The sequence below is a fragment of the Copadichromis virginalis genome, linkage group LG5 (assembly GCF_057382275.1).
Source record: "Copadichromis virginalis isolate Kocher_CV1m ecotype Utaka linkage group LG5, C_Virginalis_male_GT1.1, whole genome shotgun sequence".
Classification (NCBI taxonomy): Eukaryota; Metazoa; Chordata; class Actinopteri; order Cichliformes; family Cichlidae; genus Copadichromis; species Copadichromis virginalis.
The window spans coordinates 15,916,154-15,943,707 of NC_140622.1; the positions used below are offsets into that span (position 1 = coordinate 15,916,154).

At 41.3% G+C, this 27,554-nt stretch overlaps 1 protein-coding gene across 1 annotated transcript in view; it reads right to left on the minus strand.

The window, feature by feature from the left end:
* Window positions 1–27,554, minus strand: part of plxna1b (plexin A1b) — a 182,495-nt gene that overhangs the window by 19,376 nt on the left and 135,565 nt on the right. The window contains exons 11-21 of the mRNA XM_085456200.1: window positions 27,043–27,139; window positions 24,283–24,473; window positions 17,797–17,948; window positions 14,878–15,001; window positions 14,616–14,752; window positions 11,753–11,920; window positions 8,868–8,961; window positions 7,608–7,844; window positions 5,687–5,830; window positions 4,217–4,451; window positions 926–1,074 (exon numbers count right to left, since the gene is read on the minus strand). Of these exons, the coding sequence (XP_085312326.1) occupies window positions 926–1,074; window positions 4,217–4,451; window positions 5,687–5,830; window positions 7,608–7,844; window positions 8,868–8,961; window positions 11,753–11,920; window positions 14,616–14,752; window positions 14,878–15,001; window positions 17,797–17,948; window positions 24,283–24,473; window positions 27,043–27,139 (1,728 nt within the window). The remainder of the gene's footprint in view (window positions 1–925; window positions 1,075–4,216; window positions 4,452–5,686; window positions 5,831–7,607; window positions 7,845–8,867; window positions 8,962–11,752; window positions 11,921–14,615; window positions 14,753–14,877; window positions 15,002–17,796; window positions 17,949–24,282; window positions 24,474–27,042; window positions 27,140–27,554) is intronic.

Here is a 27,554-nt window from a genome sequence, read left to right on the forward strand (position 1 = left end):
AGGATTTATCAAATGACATGAATAAAGAGCCACATGTGCTCTATTTTCTCTCCATGCATAATCATGTCAATACTCTTATATTTTCCACATGCATGTAGGAAACGGCACATTGCAGCTTTGAAAACCTGCCTACTGTTGAACCAGTTCTCTCTATCCTACAACCCTCACTGTCATCCCTTTTCCCTCTTCTCCTCTCAACGTAACTGGCAGGCCTCCCCTTCTCAGGTAAAGAAAGTGAGGCTTGAAGTAAGAATGTGAGCTTTAGGCAGTAATAAGAAATTGATCTGCCTGCTAGCGCACTATTGTGGCTTGTGATTGCCTGGGCCATCCAAATGAAAATCCAATGTTGCGCTACACTATCCCTTTGGAATATAGTTGATAGCACAAGCAGATAGTGAATTCCTCTAAAGCTTGTCTCTGTAGTCATAACCTTATGTGCATGTCAGTGCACCATGCATGCATTTTCCAGGTAAATGCGTGCGTGATAATGTAATGTACAGAGAAATGACAGTGGTACAGGTGCACCTTGCATTACAGTGTCCACAGCGCTTGAGTTCATGTTAGTAATAGAGTGTTTCCTCTTGAGAAACGAACAATAGTAGAGCGGAGTGTGTTTTATTGAACATGTGAACACTGCTTTTTCAGGAGCCTCAAACAGGCTCAGTACTGTAGAGGCAATCTATCACTTGTGCGGAGTCTTAGTGGAGCTCAGACATTGCCCCTCAAAACAGCCACAAAACTAGAGTTTGTCCTGAGAGTTTGGACTTGAACCCTTCTGTCTGATATCTTGGACTAAGATGCAGTTTTAGAAGGTTTGGATTCAGATTGCCTACCTCTAACATGATTTTCAAATCTCACCTACATGAAATCTATGAAACATTCCCTCATCCTGTGTTTGTGTGTGTGCAGGGTGCTCTCTACTGACCCGTACCTCCATCTCCTTGAGAACAGGGTGGTCCTCAATCCCAGGAAAGAGGACCCTCATGGCATAGGTGCGGTAGTCCAGGAAGGGGATTCCTGCTCCATCCAGCTCCTGAGTGAGCTCATGGATGTCCGTCTGCAATTCTGCAAAGGCTGAGAAAAGAAACGGGAAATGCTTACAAATGTATTTTAAGTTCCAAAAGAGAGACACATTTCTCAAGATGAAATAAAGAGCAGACTGCCATATACAAGACTGTTTAGTTGATTTTGATGACACATTTGGTTGGAAGTGGTGCTCTGTGCAGTGTTTAGCATTGTCAGCACTAGCACAACACAAAGGGCTCATTTAAACACACTTAATGACTATGACTTGTCACACTTCTTTCTTATATATCCCAAAACAACCACTGCTTAATAGATGTAAAATACATCTGTTCATCTGCAAAAACATTGCGGAAGCATTTTCCTGGAAAACTGAGACATTCTGATTGGTATTTATTAAGTACTGGATGGGGTCGAATAGGATAAAAACGATAAAAAACAAACAAAAAAACTACTAAGGGGTAAAGCTGGGCATTAAAGATTTAAAGGTGTTTATTACTATGTTAAATACTTTCAATTTATATTTTTAAATAGTCAGAAATTGGGGAAAAAACATGCAGAAAAGAGAACCATAGTTTTCAAAATAATCACACTTAAGATCTTGGCTTGTCATGCCATCAATCTGATGTTTGGAAACATTCCTGAGGAGGAACAGAAAAAAGGAACATGGATGATATGAAGAGAAGGTGGAGGTGTCTCAAAGAGCAGCAGTGAAAAGCAGCCTTATGGGATCACTCTGTGCTAAGAGTGCAAAGAAAGAGAGAGGGAGAGATGGCTGATAGAGAAAGTATTCTGGAGCTGCTCAGTGGCTGGAGGGGAGTTCAGGATGCAGTTGCACACATGGCAAGCCTGTGAGTACACACACATTATACACCGCCACCTCTCATGCTTGTATTCCCGCACACACCCACACACACACACAGTTTTTCTGTTGTACCCCACAGCTGAACACATAACCTTGTGCCCAGATGATTTATGTGAACGCACATGTCAATGTTTTCACACTTTTTCCATTCCCACAAAGTGTGTGTTCTGACCCCATTCTGTATACTCCACTGGCTTCACGAGCCACATCTAGAGGGAAAATATGGGATCAAATCCATTCTCTCACACATCACATACAATAGTGTATACAGCTAATGGTTTTGGTGGACTGCCCCAAATCTATTTTATAAACATAAAACTCCCTTGAGGTAGAAAATATACAGCTATATGGTTCTATTAGCACAGCTCTGTGTGTGTGTGTGTGTGTGTGCGCCATATAGCATCATCCAAAATACACTAACACATGGAAACACAACTCAAACAAATAACGAAGCAAAGCCCAGACTAACAGATGGCTTGTGTCACCCTGTCCCTCTCTTCTAATCTCTTTTCTCCCTCCCTTCCTCCTTTCAAAGTGACATCTTAGAGGTCACCTTTCTCCCCCTTATGGTTACCTCCTCTTAACTACATCCTTCCATCTTTCTCTCATTTATCCGTTTAGTTTCCTTCTCCACCTCTCAGCATTATTCTACACAACTCTCTTTGCAAGCCTATAATGTTTTAGTTGATCTCCTGGCTAAGCCTTTCTTGATAGAAGGACTTTATTTCCATCATTCCTTATTCATCTCAAATAGTCCCTTCTCTCCATGTTGTCCTCTTATTTGTCCACCCAGCTCCGTCTGCCACTACATATTTATCTAGCATCCTCCATCTTCCCATCCAAGCACACACTCTCTCCATTTTGAAATTTGTTCTCCGATATTTCTTTTCTCTTCATTTTCCCACCCCTTGCATAATCTTCCTGTCCATTTCTTCTTCTTCTGCCTCCCATCTACTCCCATGACTTGTTTGCTATATTTATCTCCCTCACTCTCCTCCCACTCCAAATCTGCCCTCTTGTCTTCCAGACAGTACTGACAGAGAGGGACAGACGGGGTCAGGGCACATGGACTCACTTCTACACACTCCAGCCAATCACAGTATGACCTGCAATGTGAGTTTAGGTCTGTGTGATTGGAGGTAGTTGCAAAAGAGCAGGATGTAAAGATGCGAGCATCGGGTGAGATGAAGGAATAGCACGCAAAGGAAAAAAACAAACCACAAAATCATCCTCTGAACAGATGACTGACAGTTAAGACTCAAGGAAACTAATCAGATAATCCCAGGTTGTGGCCACAGTAAATCAATTATCATAAATCAGCATAAATAAAGCTATTGCATACCAATCTTTTTTTTGTTTTTTTTCCTTTTTTACATTAAGACCTGGCTCCTACATGACCCACAATGCAACTTGGCCACATGTACTTTATCCAGATATTCAGGTGTGGTATTAAATCTCCCTTGACACTATAAAAATGCAACTGACCTCTGAATGAAAATTTATATTTTTATATTTAATAAAAGCACAACAAGTCAGTGGAATGAGTAACAATAAATTTATGACATACCTACTATATTTGACATTCACTAAAGAAATGCAACAAGTGAAGTGATCTCAAATTCAAACGCATTGCAATGATCAGAGTTATCAGTATTCCCCTTCCCTTTCTCCCCATCTGCTTTTCTCTCTCTCCTGCCAGACAAACCCACAACAGCATCAGCAGCTTCTCACTCAATCCATGCCGTCTCCAGCCAAATGAATATATGCTAATGTATTGGTGTGTAAGTTTCTCTCCATCTCTCCCCCCGGTTCAGCAGTTGCCAAACCACTCCTTCCTTACAATCTCACACTTCTGTGCCCTGTCTCTATCTAACCTCCATCTAGCCCTCCCCCTCTCAGTGTGGATGGTAGCGAGGCCAGCCAGGCAGCTCTCTCATGGGGTGGAGAGCCAACATCTGGTGGCTGGCTCAGATCAAAGTAGTCCTCTGGAAACACACCAATACCCAAGCTCGCGCATACACACACACACACACACGCACCGCTGCCACCTAACAGCGGAGGGACAGTTGGCAGTGAGAGTGAGGGGGAAATAGAGAGCGGGAGAGAGAAATGGATAGGACTACTGAATGGAAGTTGTTCAGCTTTTTAGGTAAGCTGCAGTGTGGGAGAGATTTGGGGGCATGGGAGTTATTTGTGAAGAAAGATGAGAGAAGTATGTGGGAAGAGAAATAGAAAGAAACAAGGAAATACCAACATAATAAAAGTGGGTTTTCTCGTTTTGAGTGGCTAGCATCACACCCCTGACACACAGGTTTTGTTTGGACTCACCTTCCTTGCACTCAAGGGCCACCCTAGACTCCAGGTTGTCCATCTGCAGCTGTAATCGCTTTAGAGTGCGGTCGGCATCCCGCGACTTCCTCTTATAAGCAATCAAAACCACAATGATAACCAGCAGGAGCAGTCCACCTCCTCCTCCAATACCAATGATGGCAGGCAGGGTGAGAAGGCTGTCTGAGTAGATCTGCAGTGTCCCTGGTGAGTATTCAAAGCCTCCAACACACACCTACGAAATAGACACATTCAGAGGAGTATACTATTTTGCCTGGAGAGCAGGAGCATGAAAGACAGCACACACTTACTCAGAACAAAAGCAGATTGGTTGGGACAGTATGTGAAAGAGAGATGCTGCAAACTACTTTTCTTTTTATCAGCTAAGAAATAAATTAGCTGTGTTACAGGTTTGAGGAGCTATGTATGACTCTCGCACTGTGTAACTGAAACAATCACAAATGTATCCCACATGATGATTTTAGCCCTACGATACAATTAAAATGTATTTCAAATTTTATGTTGGCAAATCAAGTTGTGCTAAGTAAAGCCAAGGGCAGGCTAAAATCCCCCAAAACTCTTTACATGTCTGTCATATCTGTGCTTTGAGACAATTTTTTGGGAATGAGCAAAAGAACATATAGCTTTAGACACAGACACACACACACACACACACACACAGACACACACACACACACACACACACACACACACTTCTTGCTGACAGAAAATGGGAATTTAAAAACCCAACAACATTTGGATAGGTTTCTTTTCCTCTTCTTTATCCTCCTTTTATTTCATCTTTAACTGGCTTAAGTCTATGAAATAGCAAATAGAGGGTAAAAATAGACAGACCTATCACATCCACTAGGCATTTTTTGGTTTCTATTGAATATCAATACTATTGAAATCTGAAGGAGGATACCAGCCAAAACCAGACTGATCAAAAGCCTCTAAGACATAAATACAGTTGCAAATGCTGCCAGTGTATAAGAGAAGGGATCCGTGTGTTCATCTGCTTGCAGCTATATGAATGGGTAAAGGAAATCTAGAGTAATTGAAGAGATTTAAGTCTGATGGGTGGGGAAGAAAGAATGAGATGAATGAATAAAAAGGCAGGAAGTGGATTGACATTAAAGAAGGGTGATGAATAGGCACAGTGGAAACAGCAGAGGGAACAGGGGCTGCAGCGGAAAATAGGAGAAATGTGAAAGCCAGATGCACCAGCAATGGAATGAATTACAAAAAAACCCCTAAATGAAGCAGGTTGATGAAATAACAGGTACTATTTAACACAGGATCAATATAACTTAGAGAGAGATGATGTTCAGGTTTTGTAAAGCCAAATCCTTACACCTGAATGACACAGTGATCTGCTCAGATTGTGATAAGTCAGGGGTGGAAGAGAGAGACACAGCGCGCAAACGGAAAACATTACAGAAATGTAGATAGACCTGAAGTTTCACTCACAGTGACTTTGTGTTCTCCGGTCAGATTAGGCCATTCGCAGAGCAGCTGGCTCTCAGACAGGGTGAGAATGCAGGGCGTCTCCCCGATCAGCACTGTGTAGTTCAGCTTAGCATTTCCTGGGGCTGCAGGAATTAGGTTACGACCCTGGAAACAGACACACTTATGTTACTTACACACAGTCAAGTCTATGGTGGTTGATATAAACAGAGAAACTATACAAAAGCAACATAGTTGGAGCCATGACCACGGTAAAACAAACACTTGTCTCTGATTGGCTCCGAGGTATATGTCAACAGTTCATCCACTGCCCGATGTGCAAGGTGCTGTAAAATGTAGGTAACCATAGCAACAGCACTTCTGATGCTGCCAGATAATACCTCTCAGAGAAACCAACTAAAATCACGAGTTAAACTGTCTGCAAATATGACTATTACTGTGATTTTTGTGAGGTCCCAACCTGTTTTCCTTTAATCTAACACACTAACACTCGTGGTGTTTTTTCATTGATTCAGCTGAGGGCTTACATCACAGCGAGCTGTCGAAAGACTCAAAAAAAATGTGTTGGTTGCATTAAAAGTATTGAGTCCAGTAAATAAATCTCTGTTTGCTTCTGTGCCATCTTCACCTACCCTTCCTCATGCTCTCCATGCTTTCCAAAGAGGGAGAATTAATTGCTGGAAAGTTTTGATGGACTTCTAATTTGTCTGCAATTATTTAATAGGATGCCATTTCTTTGCAGCTTATTTCTGCAGCTTTTTTTTTCCTTTTTTAACCGGGAGCATGGCAAGGCAATCAGAGCATTTCATTATGGTGATATTTAAAGTTACAGAGGAGAGACTCATGAGTCTTAATTCTAAAACTCCACCCAGATTGGCTGAGAGAAAAAAGGTTTTAGTTTTCCATGAAATTGCGTGATAATTTCCTCCCTCGTTCCTGAAAGCCTTTGAAGTTCAAGGGGAGAGGTGACATGACAAAAGGCAGCATAAGTGGGAGGGGTAAATTCGCTCTGGATTCAAATGCGCACTGCCTCTATGGCTTAGAGTAAACATGTCTATGAAGTCTCTCTTTAGAAGTTATCGTATAAAATCTGCGCAGGTGGCACAGCAATGCATGGGCCCACTTTATAAACATTATTTCCCTTTGCAACTGATTTTGAAAAGCAACTTAAAAGCAACTCTTTTTTTAAAAAAATGTCTCTAAAACCCAATGGAGACAGCAGGTGGAGAAATCACATCTCTCGAAGCTGACACATGTAAAAGAACGACGTGTTGAAAGAAACGCGAGAAAAAGGCGAAAGGGAAGAGCCTATACAGAAATGTCTGGAGCAAATCACCTCAAATGCACATCAGTGTCTTATCAGCTGCACTGGAAGCTGACTGGGAGGCATCTGGTTATATTTTTTCAATATCTATTTGAGAGATTGATTTGTTAACACTGTTGACAATACTCGATATTACTAGCACACTGCTACATGTATCTGCCGTTACTGTTTTCTTGTATGTCAAGTGAATGCCAGCACTCAACTAACCTTTTATCCTCAAGTCCTGGGATATGGGCACATTAATCCCTCACCTTTAAAGGGTAACCTTTCGTAAAAAGCTTTAATACTAAATAATTACAAACTCAATTCATAACATATTTCTCCACCCATTCCAGGTAAACTATGTGAAAGAGGAGACACAGGCACAAAGAAAGTGATGCAAGAAGAGACCGATGAGGCTAAAACAAGATAGAAAACATTATTAGAATGACTCAAGAACAAAAAGAGGCATAAAGAAGACAAAGGGTTTAGTGGAAAAAAGAAAAAAAAAAGTCAAGAGCAAAGTCAAGAATAAAAAGACAAAGAATGTGATGGATGTAAAGTAAAGTCAGGCTGAACAAGGCCAAAACAGATCAATGCTAAGAGCACAAGGCAATTTACCTTGAGTATGAGTGGTGAGCTGGGCTTCAGCTCCAGCATGCCGGTGGGGCTCAGAGGTTCAAACACAGGGTCCGGGTGGTAGCTAAAAGTCTCGTTTACCACCAGCAAAGAGCGCACGTCATCCATGACAAAGCCAATCTCATCAGGACTGCTGCCCACATCCGAGAAGCCCTTGTCAGATCCAGCCACAGAGGGCGCCAGACACACCATTACGGTGTTGTTGAGGACCGTACAATTCTGGTAAGAGAACAGAGTGGGGACAGGTGATGAATAAATTAGGAATGCAGGAGGAAAAAAGTAAAAGGAGAAAAGACCAAAGAAAATGAGAAGAAGTTCAGATTGAGAGGGTGATTTATTTCCTATTTAACAACCTTTCTACTTTGTTTAAAATGCCATTTTGGAATGAAATTAAAACAGGTAATTGTTTTAATCTTTGAATAAAACATATGTTAATTCAAGCGTAATCAATAATATTTATAAGAGCTAAAACACAGGTATATGGTGTGAGTGATTAAGTGTCTCAGTAATAACATAATGAGGAAGAGGCTGGTTTAATAACATCAGTGTTGTAATCAGTGTTGATATCATCTGGAAATTTGCCGCGGGGCACGACACTTAAATCAGTCACCGTAGAACAAATTAGACTGTAATGGCAGAGAATCTGGAGAGGTCAACCTGGAGCTGATAACACAATACAGCAAGAGAGACCTTTGCTGATAACGCAGCATGTCATAGCCATGCATTATGTGCCATATGACGCATACTGAAGCTGGAGGCAAGACATAAAGCACAACTGTTTTTATAGATCAATAGATGCATTAACCAAGAAAAATAAAAATGGTTGCAGAGAGGTGAGACAAGGGAACAACAATGGATATTGTTACTTTTAGCTAAGAGTGGGAGTGGGAAAAAGGTTAGCTAAGCCCCATGGTGCTAGGTGAAGAGAGGGGGATTTGCCAGAGCTACTTTATTGCTGGTTGACATTTCAAAGGTTAAACTGCTAAAAGGAAATTCAACATCAAAAACAAACAGAAAATGGGCCCTTGGCTGGTTGACTGATGGGTCAGGTGTGTGAGTCTGTGTCCCAGGAGTGTGTGTGCGCGCGTTATCACCTTTTTTTCATGGATAAGGAGAGGGAGCCAGCATCAAGACAGTGTGAATGAGAGACCTGCAGTCTATATGGGCTTTAGTCCACCTTACTTGTCCAATCAATGCATTTATAATGTGAAATAAAGTGTTTACAGGTGTGCAAGCACTCACATTTTCCGACTTGGCAGCTCCGTACTTGGCTCTCATTTTCGGCTCCTTGATGGTGGCCAGATTAGTTCCAGTAATGGTCAATTTGGTTCCTCCACTAAAAAAAAAAAAAGAAAAGAAAGATGAACATAAAGTTAATCAAGACAAAAGGAGAAAACAAACAACCAATAAAAATATAATACATTCTCTGTGGGAGCAAAGAGTGCCCTCCAGTTGGTGATTCGCCATTTGCCACATAGTCACTCCTGCTGTAGTCTTTCACTCACTTAATCATGGAGGCTGACTTTAAGGAAATGATTTCTCTGATGTTCAAAGTGTGTTTAAACAGCTACACAGGCTGCAGTAAAGAACAAGTAACTTTGTAGCATTACACATGAGAACCTGAAGCTTCTGGCCTCCCAATACCAGCCTGAGACCCAGGGGACGTTATCAGAGTGTACCGAAACTGCAAAGCGGTATGAGATATACATGGCAAAGCAACAGTGTCAGTGATCTGACATTTTCTGTAACCTTTACACCTGTGACCTATTCAGATCTATGTGACGCTGAATAGTAGAGACATAGCTAATACGGGTGTGGGGCCTATTCCCCTACAATGCCTTCTCGTCAGCCTCTGCTGGCCTGCGATGCTGAACTTTATCTGATGTGAGGTGTTCTGACAGGAGCTAAATAAGTTAGCATACAACTAGCATAGAAAGCTGGAGTAGAGAAGCAACACACAGCTATTGTGTGTACACAAAGACACACGCATAAAAATACAAATCATATACTCAATCATATTTCACACATTTTGCAAAAGGCTAGGACTCAAAAAAAAGAAGTGCCACAGCACTGTTTAAGTGAAACTGTTGAACAGGAAGCAAGTGCAGGTATGGAGGTGAGGGCAGTCTCGGGGCCTGAAGTAACACTATCCCTCAGAGGGTGATGGGGCTTGAGGAGCTAGGAGGACGAGAAAACTGCCTGAGGCGAGAAAGTTTACCGCTTTTCAGAGACTTAAAGGTACTAAATGAGGCTGAACAGTGTCTGCTGTAAAAAGTGGGCAAAGCTATTTTTATGTTTTACAGTTAGTTTCACGTGTTGATGGAAGAACAGAAAATTCTGTTGTCGAGGTATAAGGCAACGCAAAAAAGTCCGTCTGCGGTAAGACTATTTCTATGAGGATCATCATTTCCATAGATATAGTGCAAACTACATGATGTACTGTGTACACTGTCCTACTCTGTGTAAACATCCTGTAGTGTCCTGCAACTGCTACAAAGCCATGTATGTGTGCGGTTAATCCAAGAAACTCCTCCTGAAAGAGTGAGAACAAAAAACTCTGTAGTCAAATTTGTGAGAATGAGCACTCTTTGCAAGAGCTCCAGGAAGAGGGTCACCAAAGGGGACACAGCGACAGCATAGCTTGATAAATAAAAAAATAAAAAAATGAAAAACACAAATGGCCCAGAGAAGCATGCGACTGCTACTCTGGGAGCACTGACTGAAACACCAAACACAAGCCGATTGTTAAGGTTATTTAGCCCCAAGGCTGACGACAGTGCCTTCTCCTATCCTCAACCTTTCATTCATTCCACTCCAAATTAGACTCCTTTTCCACTCACACCTGTTTCACATGATGAAAGATTTAGAAGTAAGAAGTGGAGTAAGAGCTGATACTTCAAAATAAATATCTGAGATATAAGATAATTTACTATGCCTTATCCTGAAAAGCTTTTTATGTGAACTGTCTGCACAAAGTACAGTTACTTTTGAAAAACAACTTAATACTGACAAATCTGAACGAAAGGCGAACATTATTTAACTTGCTGAGCATCTTGGAGCAACTGTGTTTAGATTATGAGATGCAATGTTTATTGGTTTTTCATTCAGGATTTACTTTTGAACATGTTTTCAGAGCTGTAAATGAACTTTTATTTAGTCATTTTAATTAAAGCAGCAGGAAAACACCTACCAAAACTTACACATGTGACAAAATAATTGGAACCACTACAGTACGTTTGAAGTAAATGAGAGAGTCAACAGTGTGAGTGTGTTTTGGTGTGTTTGCTGGCTTCATTTCTCAGCTGAGAAGTATGGGAGTTTCTAGGTCATGCTAGTAAGCCCATTAGCATGTGGACGCTTTTTTCCCCCCTCTCTCTCCACAACACAGCTTGTGTTTGAAGAGGAAATCTTCCTGTGGCTATGTAGACTCATTTCAGTAAGTCAAGTAATATTTACAGATACATCTCTGCTGCAGCTCATCAACTAGCAGCACTGCATCAGGAGTCTCCTTGACTGCTGTTCCTGCTCTCAAAGATTTGCTTTAGAAACATAAAGATAAACTGAATAAATAATATGTTTAGAAAAGTAAAACAAGTGTGACAACGGTGAGGGAATACGCTCTCCACAAAGTTCACATTTCAGAGTAGTTGAAAAAAAGCCAATAATTTGCTCTAGTCATCACCGGTGATTAATAATGTATTCATGCGTTTGTATTTGTTTTGTTCTGTAGCTCTAGGTTCATCAAGCAGAATTGCAGATAAAACACTGTATTGATATAAATTATAGATAAGGAAATCATCACATGATATGCTGATGCATTATACAGTGAATGTTTGATACTTCGCCATATGAACGAGTGAGCAAAACATTAAAAATACAGTAACTCATGACAATACACCTCCATTTTCTAACAAGTGCTCTAAAATATTCAGTGTTTATCACCTTCAGGGTTGGAAGACACTATGTAAACAATGAGAATTAATTGATAACTCAAATATAAGACTGCATTGTCTTTGCTCTTCTATACAACACAGAAAAACAAAAACAAAAAGACAAACATGAATCCAAAATGTTCAACTATGTTGTCCTGGAAGCAGCACAGGGAAAAGCTCTGATTGGTTCCTTACCTGGCGATACTCCAGTCAGGCTCGATCTTCAGGATAGTAGGATCTTCTGTGTAGCTGAACTTGACCTCTGGGTTTCTCAGCTCAGCAGCATTTATGTCCACCATGACAGGTGTCTGGCCCGTGGCCTGGCCTGCTGGGGTTACACATACTATCTCCTTGGTGCTCCGCCTGAAAGTGAGGGAGATATAAGAGAAGACAAGAGAAAAGGAAGTCACAGGCTAAGGTGTGTCTCATAGTGATTGAGTTAAAGATTAATACTAATAGTTCCTGGAAACAATGAGTTTTTAGGCACCCCAAACAGAAAAACACAATTACACAGGAAGGAAACTCTTGTTCATCCTTTTAATTACTTGTAACACAGACACGGCGGTGACTGTCATACATCCACAAGGCCAACATCTTTCAGTCTGTCCAGCCCTGGTTTCGTCAGCCTGAATCATACACTGTTGTACTTCAAAGCCCTCACACTCTCCCTCTCTCTGTCCGTCTCTCCTTCCCTCCTTTTCTTTCTCTGGCTAACAGATCTGAAGTGGCAGATCAGGCTGGTTGTCTCTCTGTGTGATGTAACTCCCTCCCTTGCAGACAGCCAGCCAGCTGTGACCTGCTGTGAAACTTTGCGCTGCTGCCAGAAACTTTGTGCTCCACTCCACTGGCTCATTCCACTTTCCCCTCCCCATCGAGGGAAGACACTGCTGGAAGAGAAGCGGTGGGGATGGCAACCTATGTGGGCATACCTGTGTACGTGCACAGTGTGTTGATCAAGTGTACTGTGTAGAGGGTTTGTGAATTTCCATATAAATGCTGTTCACAGGCACACGATTAACACTTACTCGGGGTGTAAGTATGCTTTTTGTGTCAGTCGACGTCTGCCAACGCCCTACAAAGCACTCAAAGAATGTGCAAAAGGTTGCGCGTATGAGTGGTGCAGACACGGAGGCAGGTGGGACAGTATGAAATTTTGAACATGAGAAGAGCAAGCTGATCTGTACACAGATCCTCCCCCACTATCCGCTGTGGAAATAAAATCCACATAAAACAGAAGATGGAGAAGATGAAAGAACAAAAATCCATTTTTGCGTCTTTACTGGGATTTCGGGTGGGGTTTGGCAACTGAACAAGAACGGACATATTGGGAGTCTTTGTCCCAGGAGGAAATTTTATTTTATTTCCTTTTACAGGGTCCTCAGAGGGAAATGCTGCTGAAGAGGGGATGAAGACAGACGGGAAAAACTGAAGGACGAATGGAAAAAAGAAAAAAAAAGGTTTTTCACATTCCACTAGTGCTGTGTTTCCATGGAAACAGTTTTCACAACGCTGTCACTGTCAAGAGTGCCAGTGGTGCCGCGTACGTATTTTTGACAAGGTTGCGGCCACACAAAAGAAGCCAGAAGGGGACACAGAAAGGAAAAAGGAAAGAAAAGGGGTTGCACAGGGAGATAAGAGGATGAGTGACTCGGGGTAAATAGGTTTTGATTAAAGCAGAGGCCCCACTGAATACAAAGACACATTAAAGAGATAGACTCAACCAGTTCATTACTTTGGCCATAAAGGTTATTGCTGCTCAGTGAATGAAAGGCCAAGACTATTATGTTCACCTTTCTCGGGATGTGCTACAGAGCTTTAAATTGGCCTCTACTTTTGCTTTTGATATGATATAAAAAGAACTTGATGGGTCCAAGCTTATTAGTTTAACCTGTCACTTGTTGCCTAAGAGAACGGAACCACTACAATAAAAAAAACACCACTCTAAAGCAAAGAAACAAGAAAAGTGGAAACAAGGAGTATTCCTATACCACTTCCTATCTGACAAACATAACCTCCATAAGGAAGCTTCCATCAGATAAACCTTTTCAGTATATATGCGATTGTTTTAGGGAACTAACAATCTTTTCTGTGATGTTTTCTTGTGCCATCTGCCAGACACCATACATGATTGGATTTAGTTCAGAGCCCAGTTTTTTGTGAGTCTGCCAGCAAGAGACTCAAAGAAACAATGGAGTTCTTGGCTAGGGGAATTAGAGTCATATCAAATTGGATCAATGTCTCCTCTCCTTGAAATCCAAACACAACCTCTTGCAGACTGAGTGACACGTGAAGATAGCAGAGAAAGATCATTCCAAAAACTAAAAAGGTGGGAGAAAAATTACATATTTCAAACATCGGTTCAAAGCAGCAAAATGTAAGTTACCAATTACCAGCAACACCATATCATTCCTTTTAAATTATAGTCATATCTTTGAGAAAATGTGGGCCATGCACTTAAGCCATCCACAGCAGAAGTGAACAACGATATCGGCTTCACTGGGAAAGGCTACACTGTCATCCTGCTGGGAATTACAGCACTGCAGGTCATCCTGTTACTCGCTGCTTTTGCTAGTCCTGCACAAATCGAAGGCACTGACCAGGGAAGAATGTCATACATTAAAAACAGGGAATAACTACAATTACTAAACGCAGCAAACGGTGGGAAAAGTTGGCAAAAAACAGTAGCAGATGTAGGCAAAATATTCTGCATTACATGGCTATTATTTGTCTAAAGAGCAGAAATAAAACAGCTACACTTTAACCCAGTAAATCAGTAGTAAATCTGCAAACATTTGTTACAACATCTTGAAACGGTAAGGCCAAATGGTTCCTCTTCACTGTTTGGAGAGCTTTAATCAACATGGTCCCCTGCCTCCACAGCAGCACAACACAAATTTAAACTGTCATTTTCTTAGAAAAATCAGCCTCTATAAAAACCTTACATAAACAAGAGTTCTGTGACTTTGTTGTAAACTGCCCCCCCAAAAAATCTTCAGGTTGAAACACTTGAACTAAAAGAATATACTGTAGATACTCCAAGCACTCTGGATTAACTCACCTCTCGAAACGGCAGGGGTGAAGTCCAATCTTCACAGACACAGCGCTGCCCGCGTTGAGATGACTGCCATCAATAGTGATCCTTGTTCCTCCAGATAGCGGCCCGGTGGAAGGATGGACTCGTGAAAAATATGGGGACTAAAGAGGGACACAGACAGAGGCCGAGCAAGTTAAGCGTCACTTATCGACTGGACTGTGGCTGCCAAATACATGTGTTACAATCATCCAAAAACACAGTTGTAATATACATCAACAACATTTACCACAAAAGTGAAGGCCTTGCTTGAGACTGTTTTGTAGTCGGGGTGACTACAGTCTCTGACACACACTTCCACCTGAGCCTCCTGCACTCTGTAACCTGTTGCATCATTTAGCCGACACACAATCCTGAAAACAAGAGGAAAAAAAGTTTATCACTATGTAAACGAGTGAATGTATTCAGTTTCAGTGTTTGCTTAATAGTGTGACAACTTGGTCAAAAAAAAGGGACAGAAAAAAATGAGGAATACTTCTTTTCTGCTCTGTCTAATCAGAAAAGCATTCAGATATTTATGAGTGAAGTGTTTCATTAGTTTCCATCTTATTCATAAAAAATAACAAAAACAGACTAAATGTTCTATTAGAGATAATGTGAACTGCTACGAAACTAAAGGCTTTTCTGTGTGTGTTCATGCATTAGCGTGTATTGTAGAACCATAAGCTGCGCACTTGGCCTTGGGCGCTGGCTAGCCAAATGAAAATCCACAGGAGAAATGATTGAACATGGAGAGGAATGGTGGTGTAGCCCACAGGGAGAACACACACACACACACACTCATTTCATGTTTCACCCACTGGAGACATAGTTGAATGTTAATTAGCTAGAGCGCACGAATGAGACAGAGAGAAAGCACGAGAGCGCAAAGGAAGGAGGGAGTCAGAGAAGAAAGGAGAAAGAAAGAAGTAAGAAAGAGCTTGATTAATTGAACAAGCTCATATCCTACACATCACCTCAGCTTCCCCTCCCTGCGATGAGTTATTAAGTCTCCTGCTTCCATCCACCCTGCAGGTGGCCATGGCAACTGCATCGCGGCCGCAACAATGAATTTCACATTGCGATGCTGTGCGTTTCCATTGTTTTTACTTTCCCTTTCATTTATTCGCTGTCCTCCTGCTATGACAGAGGCCATGATTAAAATGCTGGACAAATCTCAGTTAGGAATGCAGCTCCGCTTGCATCATTATTGCCCAGATGACAGGTGGCTACACTGAGCTGGTATTACGTGGTTAGAAAGTACATTAGCTAAGATGACAACATCATTTAAAAAAAAAAAAAAAAAAAAAAAGATGACAACAACATAAATTATGCCTCACTCAATCAAATAACTTTGGTGGAATGTAGAATGTTAAAAAATTAAACATATGTCAAATTGTCACATAGTAACTACTAATAAGGCAATAAAAAGAGGGAGCTTAGGTTCTGTTTTTCTTCACTGCTGGCAATGATTTACTTTTCTCAAAGTGAAGTTAAACCATGTAGTGAATATTTGATGACTTAGGTGGGAAAAGGCCACACTTCCTTGCAATCCAATTCTTTCCAATCATAGAAACTGATGTAGAAGAGGTGGCAGAAGCAGAAAGCCAGAGTGAGAACAAGGTGTCTACGTTTTGCCCAACAGTCATTGCACATCCTCTTGTCTTTCGCAGCTGACCTTTGACCTGTGCCGTCTATGCTGTGACCCCGTCTTGTTTTCTGTGCTATGGCTCTGATGGGGTCACAGGAATGACGAGTGCAAACGGGACACTAATGGCACCGTATGGCTAACATCACTTTTAATTAGCATGACAGCCTAACTGCTAACCGCGCCCTCCTCTTCCTGCGGGTGCTATGGCAACAGGCCAAAAGCAGCATTATTGAGCTGGCCGGGTTAAACGTCACCATCTTGACGTTTGGATGTGATCACTTGGAGAAAATGAACATGTTTGGAAAAAAAAAAGTTAGGCTACAGCACGGCCTCGTGATAGAAGTGAATGTAAAACTGCTCCGCTCTGTCTGAACAAAACAACACACGAGTTTATAAATTATAAATCAAGACTGACATGTCACTACGCTACTCTAAACCCACTAGTGAGTGTGGAACAGCATTCTGTTTTCCTGACTGTCAAACCATCAAAGTCACATTTCTTCTGGTTTCTTCTTAGCGAGGATGGCAGAAAGAAAACCAAGTCTGCTGGGACTGTGCTGCAAAACTCAGCAAATGGGGCATTTTTGTACAATGACAGCAACATGGTTGGAAATAGAATATTGAGGACGCCTCCAACTGTGACGAGCTTCACCAATTCTTTCCTCATCAGAAAATGTATCTTGTCTGCTTAGATGAATACAACATAAAAGAGAAAGTGGGACTCATCTTGTAATTTCATTGCCCCAGTATTTGGAGGAGCTATAATGGGGCACTGCCAGTGCCCCAGATTTCTTCTTATTCTGAATGTAATTTAATTAATGATTCACATGATATCGTTTACACGTGAAATAAAGAACATTTTTTCAAAGAGGCACCCTGTTAACAGTTAAAACAAAGAGCTCAGTCATAAACTGAACATGACTGTTATACATTACTCTGAGTTCTACTCAGGATATACAACTGCAGCTATTAAATGGGAGTTAAATTACATCTGTGCAATCTGCTGTACTTCACCATTTCCCAGAAAACAGTAAACATAACTTAGAGTGTTCACATGACAACCTTTCATGAAGAATAGCTTTCAGTAGATGTATATTGCACACTTTTGATAATATTAAATCCACTTATATCTAAAAATGGGTCAAATTAATCCTAATGAGGCGAGTTATATGAGGTATTTCAATGCTGCTTGACCTGACCTGAGCATTAGTTGAGTTGAACAGGTTTTATTCAAGTTGCTGTCAGAGTTACTCGGACTGAACATGTACAGAAAGTAGCAGCACCATGCACAGCTTGAGGCTATTTGTGAGGAATTGGTTTTGTCTGTTAGTGGAAAACAGCATTTAACCTTTGAAGGTTTTATGAAACAAAGGTCTGAGAGAGTCACAGCGTTGTGCTTAGCACTCAGTGTCACAACAATAGGGGACAAGACAAAAAAGAAAGCAATGAGTTTTAGAAAGAGTGAGGTTTAAAATCAGTGGGTGTAACAGGGTGAAGAAAGAGACAACGCCAACGTACTGCTCAGCGCTAATGTATTCGTCCTCCTGAGGGTTGCACGCCACTTTGCCGATACGGACTCCATTCTGGATGTCTTTGAACTGTAGACCCAGGTTCTCACCAGTGATGGTCAGCATGGTTCCTCCCTGTCTGGGCCCAGTCTCAGGATACAACTGGGTGGTAGACCAAAGAAAGGAGGACATAAGTGAAGCAGAACAACACATGTGGCGTATATTGTGTTTAAGCATGAATGGCAGTTTACTTAGGTCATTATGGTCATGTTTCATTCTGCATGAATTACATTCTTGCTACCTCATTAAGCACGATGAAAAATGACCTTGAATCCATTAACTCCACCTCAATTCAGTCAAACATTCACAACTTGCCAACTCGCACACTTAACCTGGACCTACCCATCAAACCCTCACTTACGTCCCTCTTTTAATGTTGTGAAGATTTATAGGCTGAATACAATTAGAACACATAGTGACCCCTGGTTTCTGCTTTTTTTTCCCTAGAGGTCTGTGACAGGTGTACGGAGGTGCTAATGGCTACCCGAGGCTAGCCTAGTCGCTAATCATGGCTCTATTCATTCAGCCCCAATGCAGACAATGGTAATCAGTCTTTACTAGTATAATTAGGGCTAAAGCTAATTGGATTAGAACACGGCGGGGCAGTGGGGTCATTTGTTGCAACAGGGAGGGGGGTTATTGGGGGAGACATTAGTGGTTGGATGTCATGGAGTGGGGGTGTAAGTTGCCACACACAAAAAAATGTATAAAAAAAAAAAAAAGATTGATTATGAATCCTGCTTTTTTTTTTTTTAAACACAGAAATCTTTTGCTTGGTGTAGAAAAAAGTTGCTGTGTGGCACACAAAGCTCTACAAAGACACAGACAAACATGTCAACATTGAAACAAAGGGGTAAAACAGTGACCAGTCTCCCATATGTTTTATTTGATTGGACGGTTCAACGGTCACCAACAACTAGAATATGGGCCACTCCACTTGTAAGTCTTTAGAGGTGGCGCTGGAAGCCTGGTGAAACACTGACTTAAAACGGTTAATATTTGTGCCATCCAACAAATTACTGAAAACCGTGTGCCGCTATGTCAACTCACTCAATTTGACCTCCATATCACTCTTTGTTCCTTCAAAGGTCAGCACTGTCACGAAGATTCATTAACAGTTTGATTCATTTGTCAAGCTTCGCTAAAGCTGAACCTTACGCTGTGCAAATTTACTTTTTCTCTATGAAGAAATCCTTTAATGACAGTGATTCTAGTGAAATTAAGTGATTGTGGTCAAAACCTTTGCCATCTTCAAAAGTGGTGCGACTAGTCCTTTGCTTTAATAAATTTACAAATTTAATCTTGTGGCGGAGGTGTGGTCCCTGGCGCAGCTGCAGGGGAGGAGTAGTGCAGTGAGCTCAAGGGGGCGGTACCGGGAGGCAGGTGAGCCACAGGTGGTGGCGATTGTGTGATGACAGTGTCTTCTTTCTGTTTGTCTATATGTGACGGCAGAGTCGAGCGGGAGAGAGAGCTGGATCGGAACGAACTGCTACCTGTGCAGAACTGTCAAATAAATACAGCTCTTAAGAGCAGAAACATTGTGTGTATCGCATACTTCACAAATCTATTTTTTAAAAAAGGATGGGAATACACCAAGTGCTGGAAAAGGTGACAGCAGGGATAATGTATTCAAATATTCAGGTTTGTAAAAGAAATAATTTAATAGTTTAGGAAATACTATCAGCAGCCAGTTAGCTTAACACAGCATAAAGAACAAAGGTGGTGGGGAAAAAAGCCAGCTCAGATATCTAAATCATTACAAAATCCAGCTATCAGCACCAAAAGTCACTAATTAACATATTATGGCTTGTTTGTGTAAAACAGAAATATTATAACATGGCAATAGGTAGAGCCATTGCAGCTGCCACATCTTGTATTCAGTCTTTGTACCAAGCTAAGCAGCAGTCGTAGCTTCATTTTTACCACTCAGACATAATGACAGTATCAATCTTACTGACACCATGCCAACAATGAAAATATGTTCTGCAATATTCAGCTTCTTTAAAGCTTATCTACAGTCTTACAGATTAATTAGATTAACCTCTCAACCCACTCAAATATTTCCCCACCTGGCACTACAATGATACCCAGTCTAACACTATGGAAAAGGTGGCAGGTTAGTAAAAGCCACAGGTGTTTAGAAAACCACTAATACAAACACACAATGGGAACAAAGCCCAGTGTCATGCAAGCCAGAAATGAAATGCTGCACATATTAATTAATGGCTATTTATCAGCTGGCACTCCATCTTGAACTTGTGTCTTTTATTTCAGTCTCTGTCTCCGTCTTTGACAGTGTGCCCAAATGTATAGATTTTAGCTGGAGACAAAAGAATGACTGGCATGCAGCAGTGCTCAGTCACAATCTTTAGATATGGTAATCAACCTCTCTTTCTCTATAAGCACTGGCTTATCAAGCACATAGACACACAAAGACACAGAGTGAGACGCATACACGCATGCACGTTGTTCCATCCACAACCAAACAACACAAACAAAGCGCCCTTTTTGATAAAAGCCACCAGCCTAAACACTCGCTCTATTCTCCTCTCACCATCATAACGCTCTACACTCATTCATACTCGCTTTTTTCTCTTTGTGGCTGACTTGTCCCGATGTATTTGAGGCTTTATGTCAGGCCTATTGTGGATGGCTAAGAAGCAGTGCACAGATAGCATCTGCAAATTAGAGGAGGAGGAGGGGGAAGGGGGAAACGGGCAAGGGACACGGGGGGAGATGATATGAACATGGTGTAAGGCTTCCAGAGTTTATCTGTGATATGAAAGGCTTTCAAAAACAAAAACTCACAAGCAATCTGATAGAGGCAATGACGTGAAAGAAGAGAGGGATCAAATAAGTCTTTAAACGTTAAATGTTTCCATGTGACTGAGTCAAACAATATTAGCTCTGAAGATGTGTAGCCTTATAGAACAGGAACAAATCTGTGTCAGAAGTCAGAATCACATCGGGGCCAATTATATCCCTCTGGCTGAACTCTGATCATTAAACAAGTACACGAGCTTAATTAGGACATCATCGTGGCTGACATCCAGTTACAATCCTCCCCTTTATGAATGAGCACGGTAAGTATTTACCCAACAGTGGGTAAATACTCCTATTTTTGTAACAGTGGGGGCTTACTTTTTAGCCCCAAAATACAATCAGCAAATCACAGAAGCATGGTCAATCAACACCCGTAAACAGAACAATATCTATCTCTATATGGATAATAAGGAGGTTGCAAGCAAGAGGGTAAGGAAGATAGAAGGTAAGGGAACAATGAGACCAAAGGATGAGATTCAAAATAAGGGAAAGGAAAATGAAAAATACTGAATAGTTAATAGATAGAGGAAATAGTCGGTGGAAGGGATGGAAATTTAAAAAAAGTGTTGCCAAAAAACCATAAAGGATGAGAAAAACAAATGTGACTAGCTACAAAAAAGAGATGGGACATAAAGAAAACTGGCAAAGGCAAAAACCACTAAAGCAGTACATGAGGGAGAAATGATAGGCCATCAGATCCATTTATGCACTTTAATACATATACAACATCAAGAAACACTCACACATAAACACATGGAGCTTACCACGTGCTAAAACCCTAAAAATGCAACCCTCCCACACACACAGACTGGAATGGCCTGCGTTGTTTTAATTGGTTTCTAAGGGCTAGCTGTGATGCTCTTCCTGTCCCCTAGGAGATGGCAGGCAGGAGATGATGGATAATGGAGGGCCAGGCAGCATCCAGGGCCAGTACCAGGACACTGCTGTGCTACACTGGGACACAGTGGCATAGAGAGTATGTGTGTGTGTCCCTATCCATGTGGCTTTGAATGCCATTTTGAGAATATAATACAGACTACCTAAGTTGTAGCTTACTTTATTTTCATTTGGAGGCTTCTGAGAATGTGTGGGCACCATTGTGAGTCTTGCTGGCTTGTGTGAGTGTTAGCGCAGGCTCAAAGACACACACGCAGGGAGTATTTTCTTGCTTGCTTGGAAGGAAGTACTAATTAATCTTTGTGCACAATGTCAGTGCACAAAAACGCAGCACAATAAAAATAGCACTTCATCAGCTTAACAGCCAAATTCTTACAATGTCTAAAATCATCATTTAGTACCTAAAACATTAATTGCTGAATTTGGAGAGAAGTACTAGGTGCCAAAGCTGTTAGTGGCACAGTGGCCACACCGCACACTACTGAAAAATATCAACTGGACAATAGCCCACTCAGAAATAACACTAAATAAGTTAAACACTTGCTGCTCTGACAGCTCTTACTGTGTGTATGTTGTGCACACATGTGTGTCTCCAGTGGTGTTTCCTCCCCAGCTGAACACACATTCCTTGGTCCAAATGAAATTAGTGGTTAATCCACCAGCTATTGGCCACACAGCAGTTAGCATGCTGCATAAATGAACAAAGCAGGCTGAATCAGGCAAAAAGAAAAAAAAGATGAAACAGGGAAAAGGGGATTTGACCAAATGGTTGGTAAGAAGTGGAATAATATTCAATTTGTGTGGCCAATGTGATGCTCTTTGGGGGGCGGGGGGCAGGAGAAGATAAAATGGCGGATGAAAAAGGAGAGATTTTCTTTGTCATCTGCAGATGTTCTTTTGGCGTTAAATGTCAAACTGTAAATGTCAAAGGTGGAGAAGAGAGGTGAGGCCAGCGGCGCAGCTTGGTGATAACGCTTCCCCCAGTGTCTCTTTCTTCTCCACTTCTTTGTCTCTTCTTCTGCATTCTCAAACTTGCAGTGCGTCTCTTCTCCTGCTGCTTTTTGAAGCTCTTTGCCAGCTTTTTGACTGCCACCAACATCTTGCCCAAGGGCAGGATTTACCCCTACATATGCATGCAACGGCACATGCTTGTGAGCACAACCCCCCTACCACCTCCCGTTTCTCTCCCGCAAGCACGCACACACAACCCAGTTGCCTCTGCATGCTTGTTTCAAAGAGATAACTGAAACGAGCACGAAGAGAGAGGGAGCATTAGCAAATGGTTTTATCTATGTGCCAGAGCTCCAATTAACCAGTATCTTCATTACACATTCAAAGAGACGAGCCCGTGTCACACAGGAAATGGACTGAGGGCTTCAGTCACACAAGTCAACATCAATGAAATGAGCATGGATATTAAACATATATTTCACACTCATTTAAGTTGAAGAATTTAGATGATTCTTCAGCTTATTTGAGATACATTTAAAGGAAGAAATGCTTGGCTGAAAGTTTGAATCACTGTTGGAGACACAGTAAAAATGGAAGAAGACAGACTGACGAGAGGGCTGAATGTCAGGACGCGTCTCACACAGCAGTGCATTGCTTTCAAACCGCACTGTGTGTGCACTAGTCCCAGTGGTGAGCTGTAGGAACTGTGACCCAGGTCGCACTCAGACGAGGACCACCGCCACGGTTACTAGTGGCAACAGATGGTTACGCTATGGTGTTTAGACGCCTCGGCTCTGCCAGCCTGTCAGATGAACACATGCACATGTGCACGCACATATTCAGCACCCGTGGCGGGACACAATTAACGCACTACCACATCCTCGGCTTCTTTGTCTCTCTCCAGACAACCACCCTCCCTAACTCTTCATTTAGGTGCATGTGTGTGTCTGTGTGCGCTTCTGTGTGAAGCCGTCGTCTCTGATCTCGTCAGTGTGTTCAGTCTTGGAGTGTGTGAACTGCCTCCTCCTTGCCAGCCCATCTGTGTTGCTGTTGCAGTCTTAGTGTTGGCTTCTAAGTTGTCTATCCTCTCTGCTGTCTGCCCTCCTAGGATGTCCCCTTCACTCTCCGGGGCCAAACAATGACACAGAGCAGGAAGACTTTTCAAAGCTCCTCTTTTGAAAAATTTGTTTTTACTAATGATCTGGCTTGGATTCTTGTAGAAAAAACACATAAGAGGCAATCATAGCCTGCTTACAAGTAACATACTGTAATGTGAAGCCTCTCTTCTTAGACCCCTGAGTTGTTTGCAGTGAGTTGCTAGGTCATGAACAACCAATCAGCAGCGTGAGTGTGTGCTTTAGCAGTGCTTAGAGAAGCCTATTCTTTTTACCTTGAATTTAGCTGTTCCATGCAATGTTGTTTTTAAAGTGGGCTAATGATGAATGTGGACACTTTATGATTCACATTCTTTGCTCAAACAGCTTTCATTCAAAAGGGTTTTTGAAATGTTGTGATATAATGAGCTGAGAAATTACAAAAAAATTAACTATTTCTGCTTTATTTTTCTCTTCAATTTTGTTGTGTCAAAGAGAATATTTCTGTTGTGCACAGTCCACTCTGCATGTAGTTATATGTCTGGATATAGGGGTCTGTGTGCATGTGTGGGTACATTTGCACAACAAGACGTGTACCATCTGTTATCTTGGAATCATGCTTAACTGCAATACAATATGTGTAAGCATGTGTCATTATTATCAAGTCTTACCTTGGTGATCTTGGGGTGAGCACAGCGGCTGTTTCCTGTTGTGGCATGCATCCAAGTGCTCTCTGGGGGAGTACACTCCTGTCTCAGGGAGCACTTCTTTTCCCCAACGCACCAGCCGCACTCAAACCTGGGGTTTGCCTTCAAACACATCCCACAGCTATCCCTCAGTGCGTAGCACTTATACAGGTGAGCTGAAGAGAAGGAGGGAGAAATGAAGCATCATGAAATTATTACTGTTGAACTGAGGCTACCAAGTGAATAAAACATCCAGTCAATATAATATGTTAGAAATGACAGGGTGTGCTAGCGGTTAGCACTGTGGCCTCAAAGACATCAAAGAAGGTTTAGACCTACTTCCCAGCTGGGACCTCTCTGTGGAGTTTGCATATTCTCCTTGTTTTTATAAATCCTTGCACCAGTCTCTTATGTTGCTGCTTATCAGCTGGATTGTAACTCCCCCCAGTCAAAGACTATCTTATTTTCAGACTGAAATAAGCAGATAAGAAACCTGACAGTTTTCTTTTGAATGAAATTAAATTGCTTTATTTTCACTTCCTCAGCTTTATCATAAAATTTCAAAACTTCTTCAGTGTCACTGAGCCAAAGTTGAGTTAAGGCCCGATTTCCCAAAGGCACGAGGAACAGAAGAGTAAATCTTTCCTCTCTCTTTCTCTGCTATTCCTTCCCCAAATCCCATTGGTCATGGAGCAGCTTTAAAGAAACCCTATGCCAATTACTGGCTGCTAAACGACTCGCCTTTAATTACATTAACCTATCAGTATTTAAGATGAGTGAGCATCACTTGCACTCTACTAGATGATTATCATCACTGAGAAATACAGAGGTGGCTGGCAGTGAAGGGAGAAGAAGACGAGAGTCATATTTAGGCTGTAGGTCACTGCTTGATGTGTTACATTTGAGTTAACACACAATGCACAAAGTGATGAAGTAAAGACTACAATACTACAGACACGCCTTTGTTTACATGGTACAAACACATGTAGACCAGTTACACCACTCATACTGAGAGATATCTGACATTTAAGACTACAACAGCTTGCTTGGCTCAATTAGACTACAAAGAGCGATCAATAAACAGCACAGAGTGATGTGGTGTTTCCTTACTGACAAATGGCAATAATCACTAACTCACAAACATGTAAGATATAACGGCAAATTCTGGCATTAAATACTACATCCAAAATACCCATTACTTGTTGTGTCCTTAAACATTAATGAGTAACAACCAGGAGCAGACTATGCTACTCCCTCTGTTGTACAAAACTCAATGTGCTTGTCATCCACAGACTATATCGAACTGGCGATGATGTTACTTTACCTCACAGCAGGGGAATAATGTTACATCCCCCACTGTGCTTTACAACCCACAATAATTACGAAGACAGCATTATAAAGACTTTTACCAGTAATTATATCCAACAGACATGATCTCATTGTCTTCTCCCACAGTGGTGCACTGAGAATGTATATGAGTTTAATTATTACCCCCCAAGGTTCCTGGATGAGGTGTGGTTTCACATTAAATCAAATATAATGCACTCTAATACAGTTTAAAGAAATATGTCTTCTATGCACTATCACATTAAAATAACACAAGTCAAGATACACACGGATGCCTACAACACTAAAGAGATTAACAAACAGGAAAATGCAACAATATGCATACAAAACATGGTAAAAATCTGTTTAAAATGCAAAGGGTTATGTGTTTTTGAATATTAGTTGGTGTAAACCTAAGACACTAACAGTGTAGCGGTCTTTTGCACCTCGACTCATGACGCTTGCCAATTTCTGCTTTGTTCAAATTGGACAATTTGCAAACAAAGCAGAAATTAGCCTCATTGCTCTACAACATGCACACACTGTACATCCCAAACATGGCTCAATATACTGAAATTTAAAACATTTAGAGAGAGAAAATATCAATTACATTGATCCCTTTGACACTAGTTGCTACCCATTAGCCATGACAAAAGAGTCTCGTGGGGTGGAACCTGAGCCTTGACGGACATAATTATTATTCAATATATGCATTAGTGAATACAAATGACCAAAACTAGAATATGTGAACTCTCTGGCATTGACAGAAGATTTGAGCACATTCCTTGGGTGCAGTGTTTAACTGTGCTTTTTCTCTTTTGTTAGCACAAACAGTTTAATAATGTGACTGTTTTGCCTCTTCTACACACAAATACACACACAGTCATCTAGATACGGTTCTCAAATATGTAACTGTGAAAGATTGTGTCAAAATGTAACAGTATCTATGGTAATTTAAAACAGCTAACCAACTAAAAACACCCACCCACTAATCCATCCATCTGGGTTGTGGTGGGGGTGGAGCCGTCATAGGGCAAGAGGTAGCTGTGGACAGGTTACGAGTCTGTTGCAGGGCCCAGTGCATTCACAGCTATGGCCAATTTAGAACCACCAATTAACCTAACATACATGTCTTTGGACTGTGGGAGGAAGCCACTCAATCTCTCAATAGGCCAGCAATGGCTGCTTTTTGACTGTAGTATTTGGGGGTAATGTGCCATTCATGAAGCAGAAAAGATGATTGGGTGATTATTACATAATACATACTGATTGGAGTCATAAATATAATTGTTAAGGTTAAAAAAAAAAAAATGTTGTACGTCACTGCAGGACACTGAATTCCTTCCCGGTTTCTAAGACAAATCTAACGCATTCAACCACATTCAGTTCCTACCATAAGTAACCTTTAATATTACTCACCTTTAATGTTATAGGGGTTGTCAATGACAAAGTTTCCATTCCAAACTACAGACAGGTCGACAGGCAGGTCGCTGATGTCATTGCCCTCATAATTATACTGAAATATAAAACAAAGAGAACAAGATTACAATTCATACTCATCCATTCAACATTTTTCTTACATCAGCATCATCATCAGAAAACATTCCATCTTTCAATAAAATTCTTTCAATAAATTCATAAGAGCGAGGGAAAAAAAAAAAACCACAGCTAATACCAAGAGCAAACTCAGTTAAGCTAGTGGTTGGTAGTAATGTCATACCCTGCGGTGCTCACAGAGTTGAAGGGCCATAAAAATGAATGATGAGAGACAGGCTATATTGTGATTTTTACACATGGCACATCCGCCGCTGCCTGGCAGAGCGCAGAGTTGATTAAGAGATTGGAATCCCCATCACTGTATGACTCATTCCATTCCAGTGATGAATGAAATGCATAATATATCTCTGACAATAATATTCTCATCTAATTTC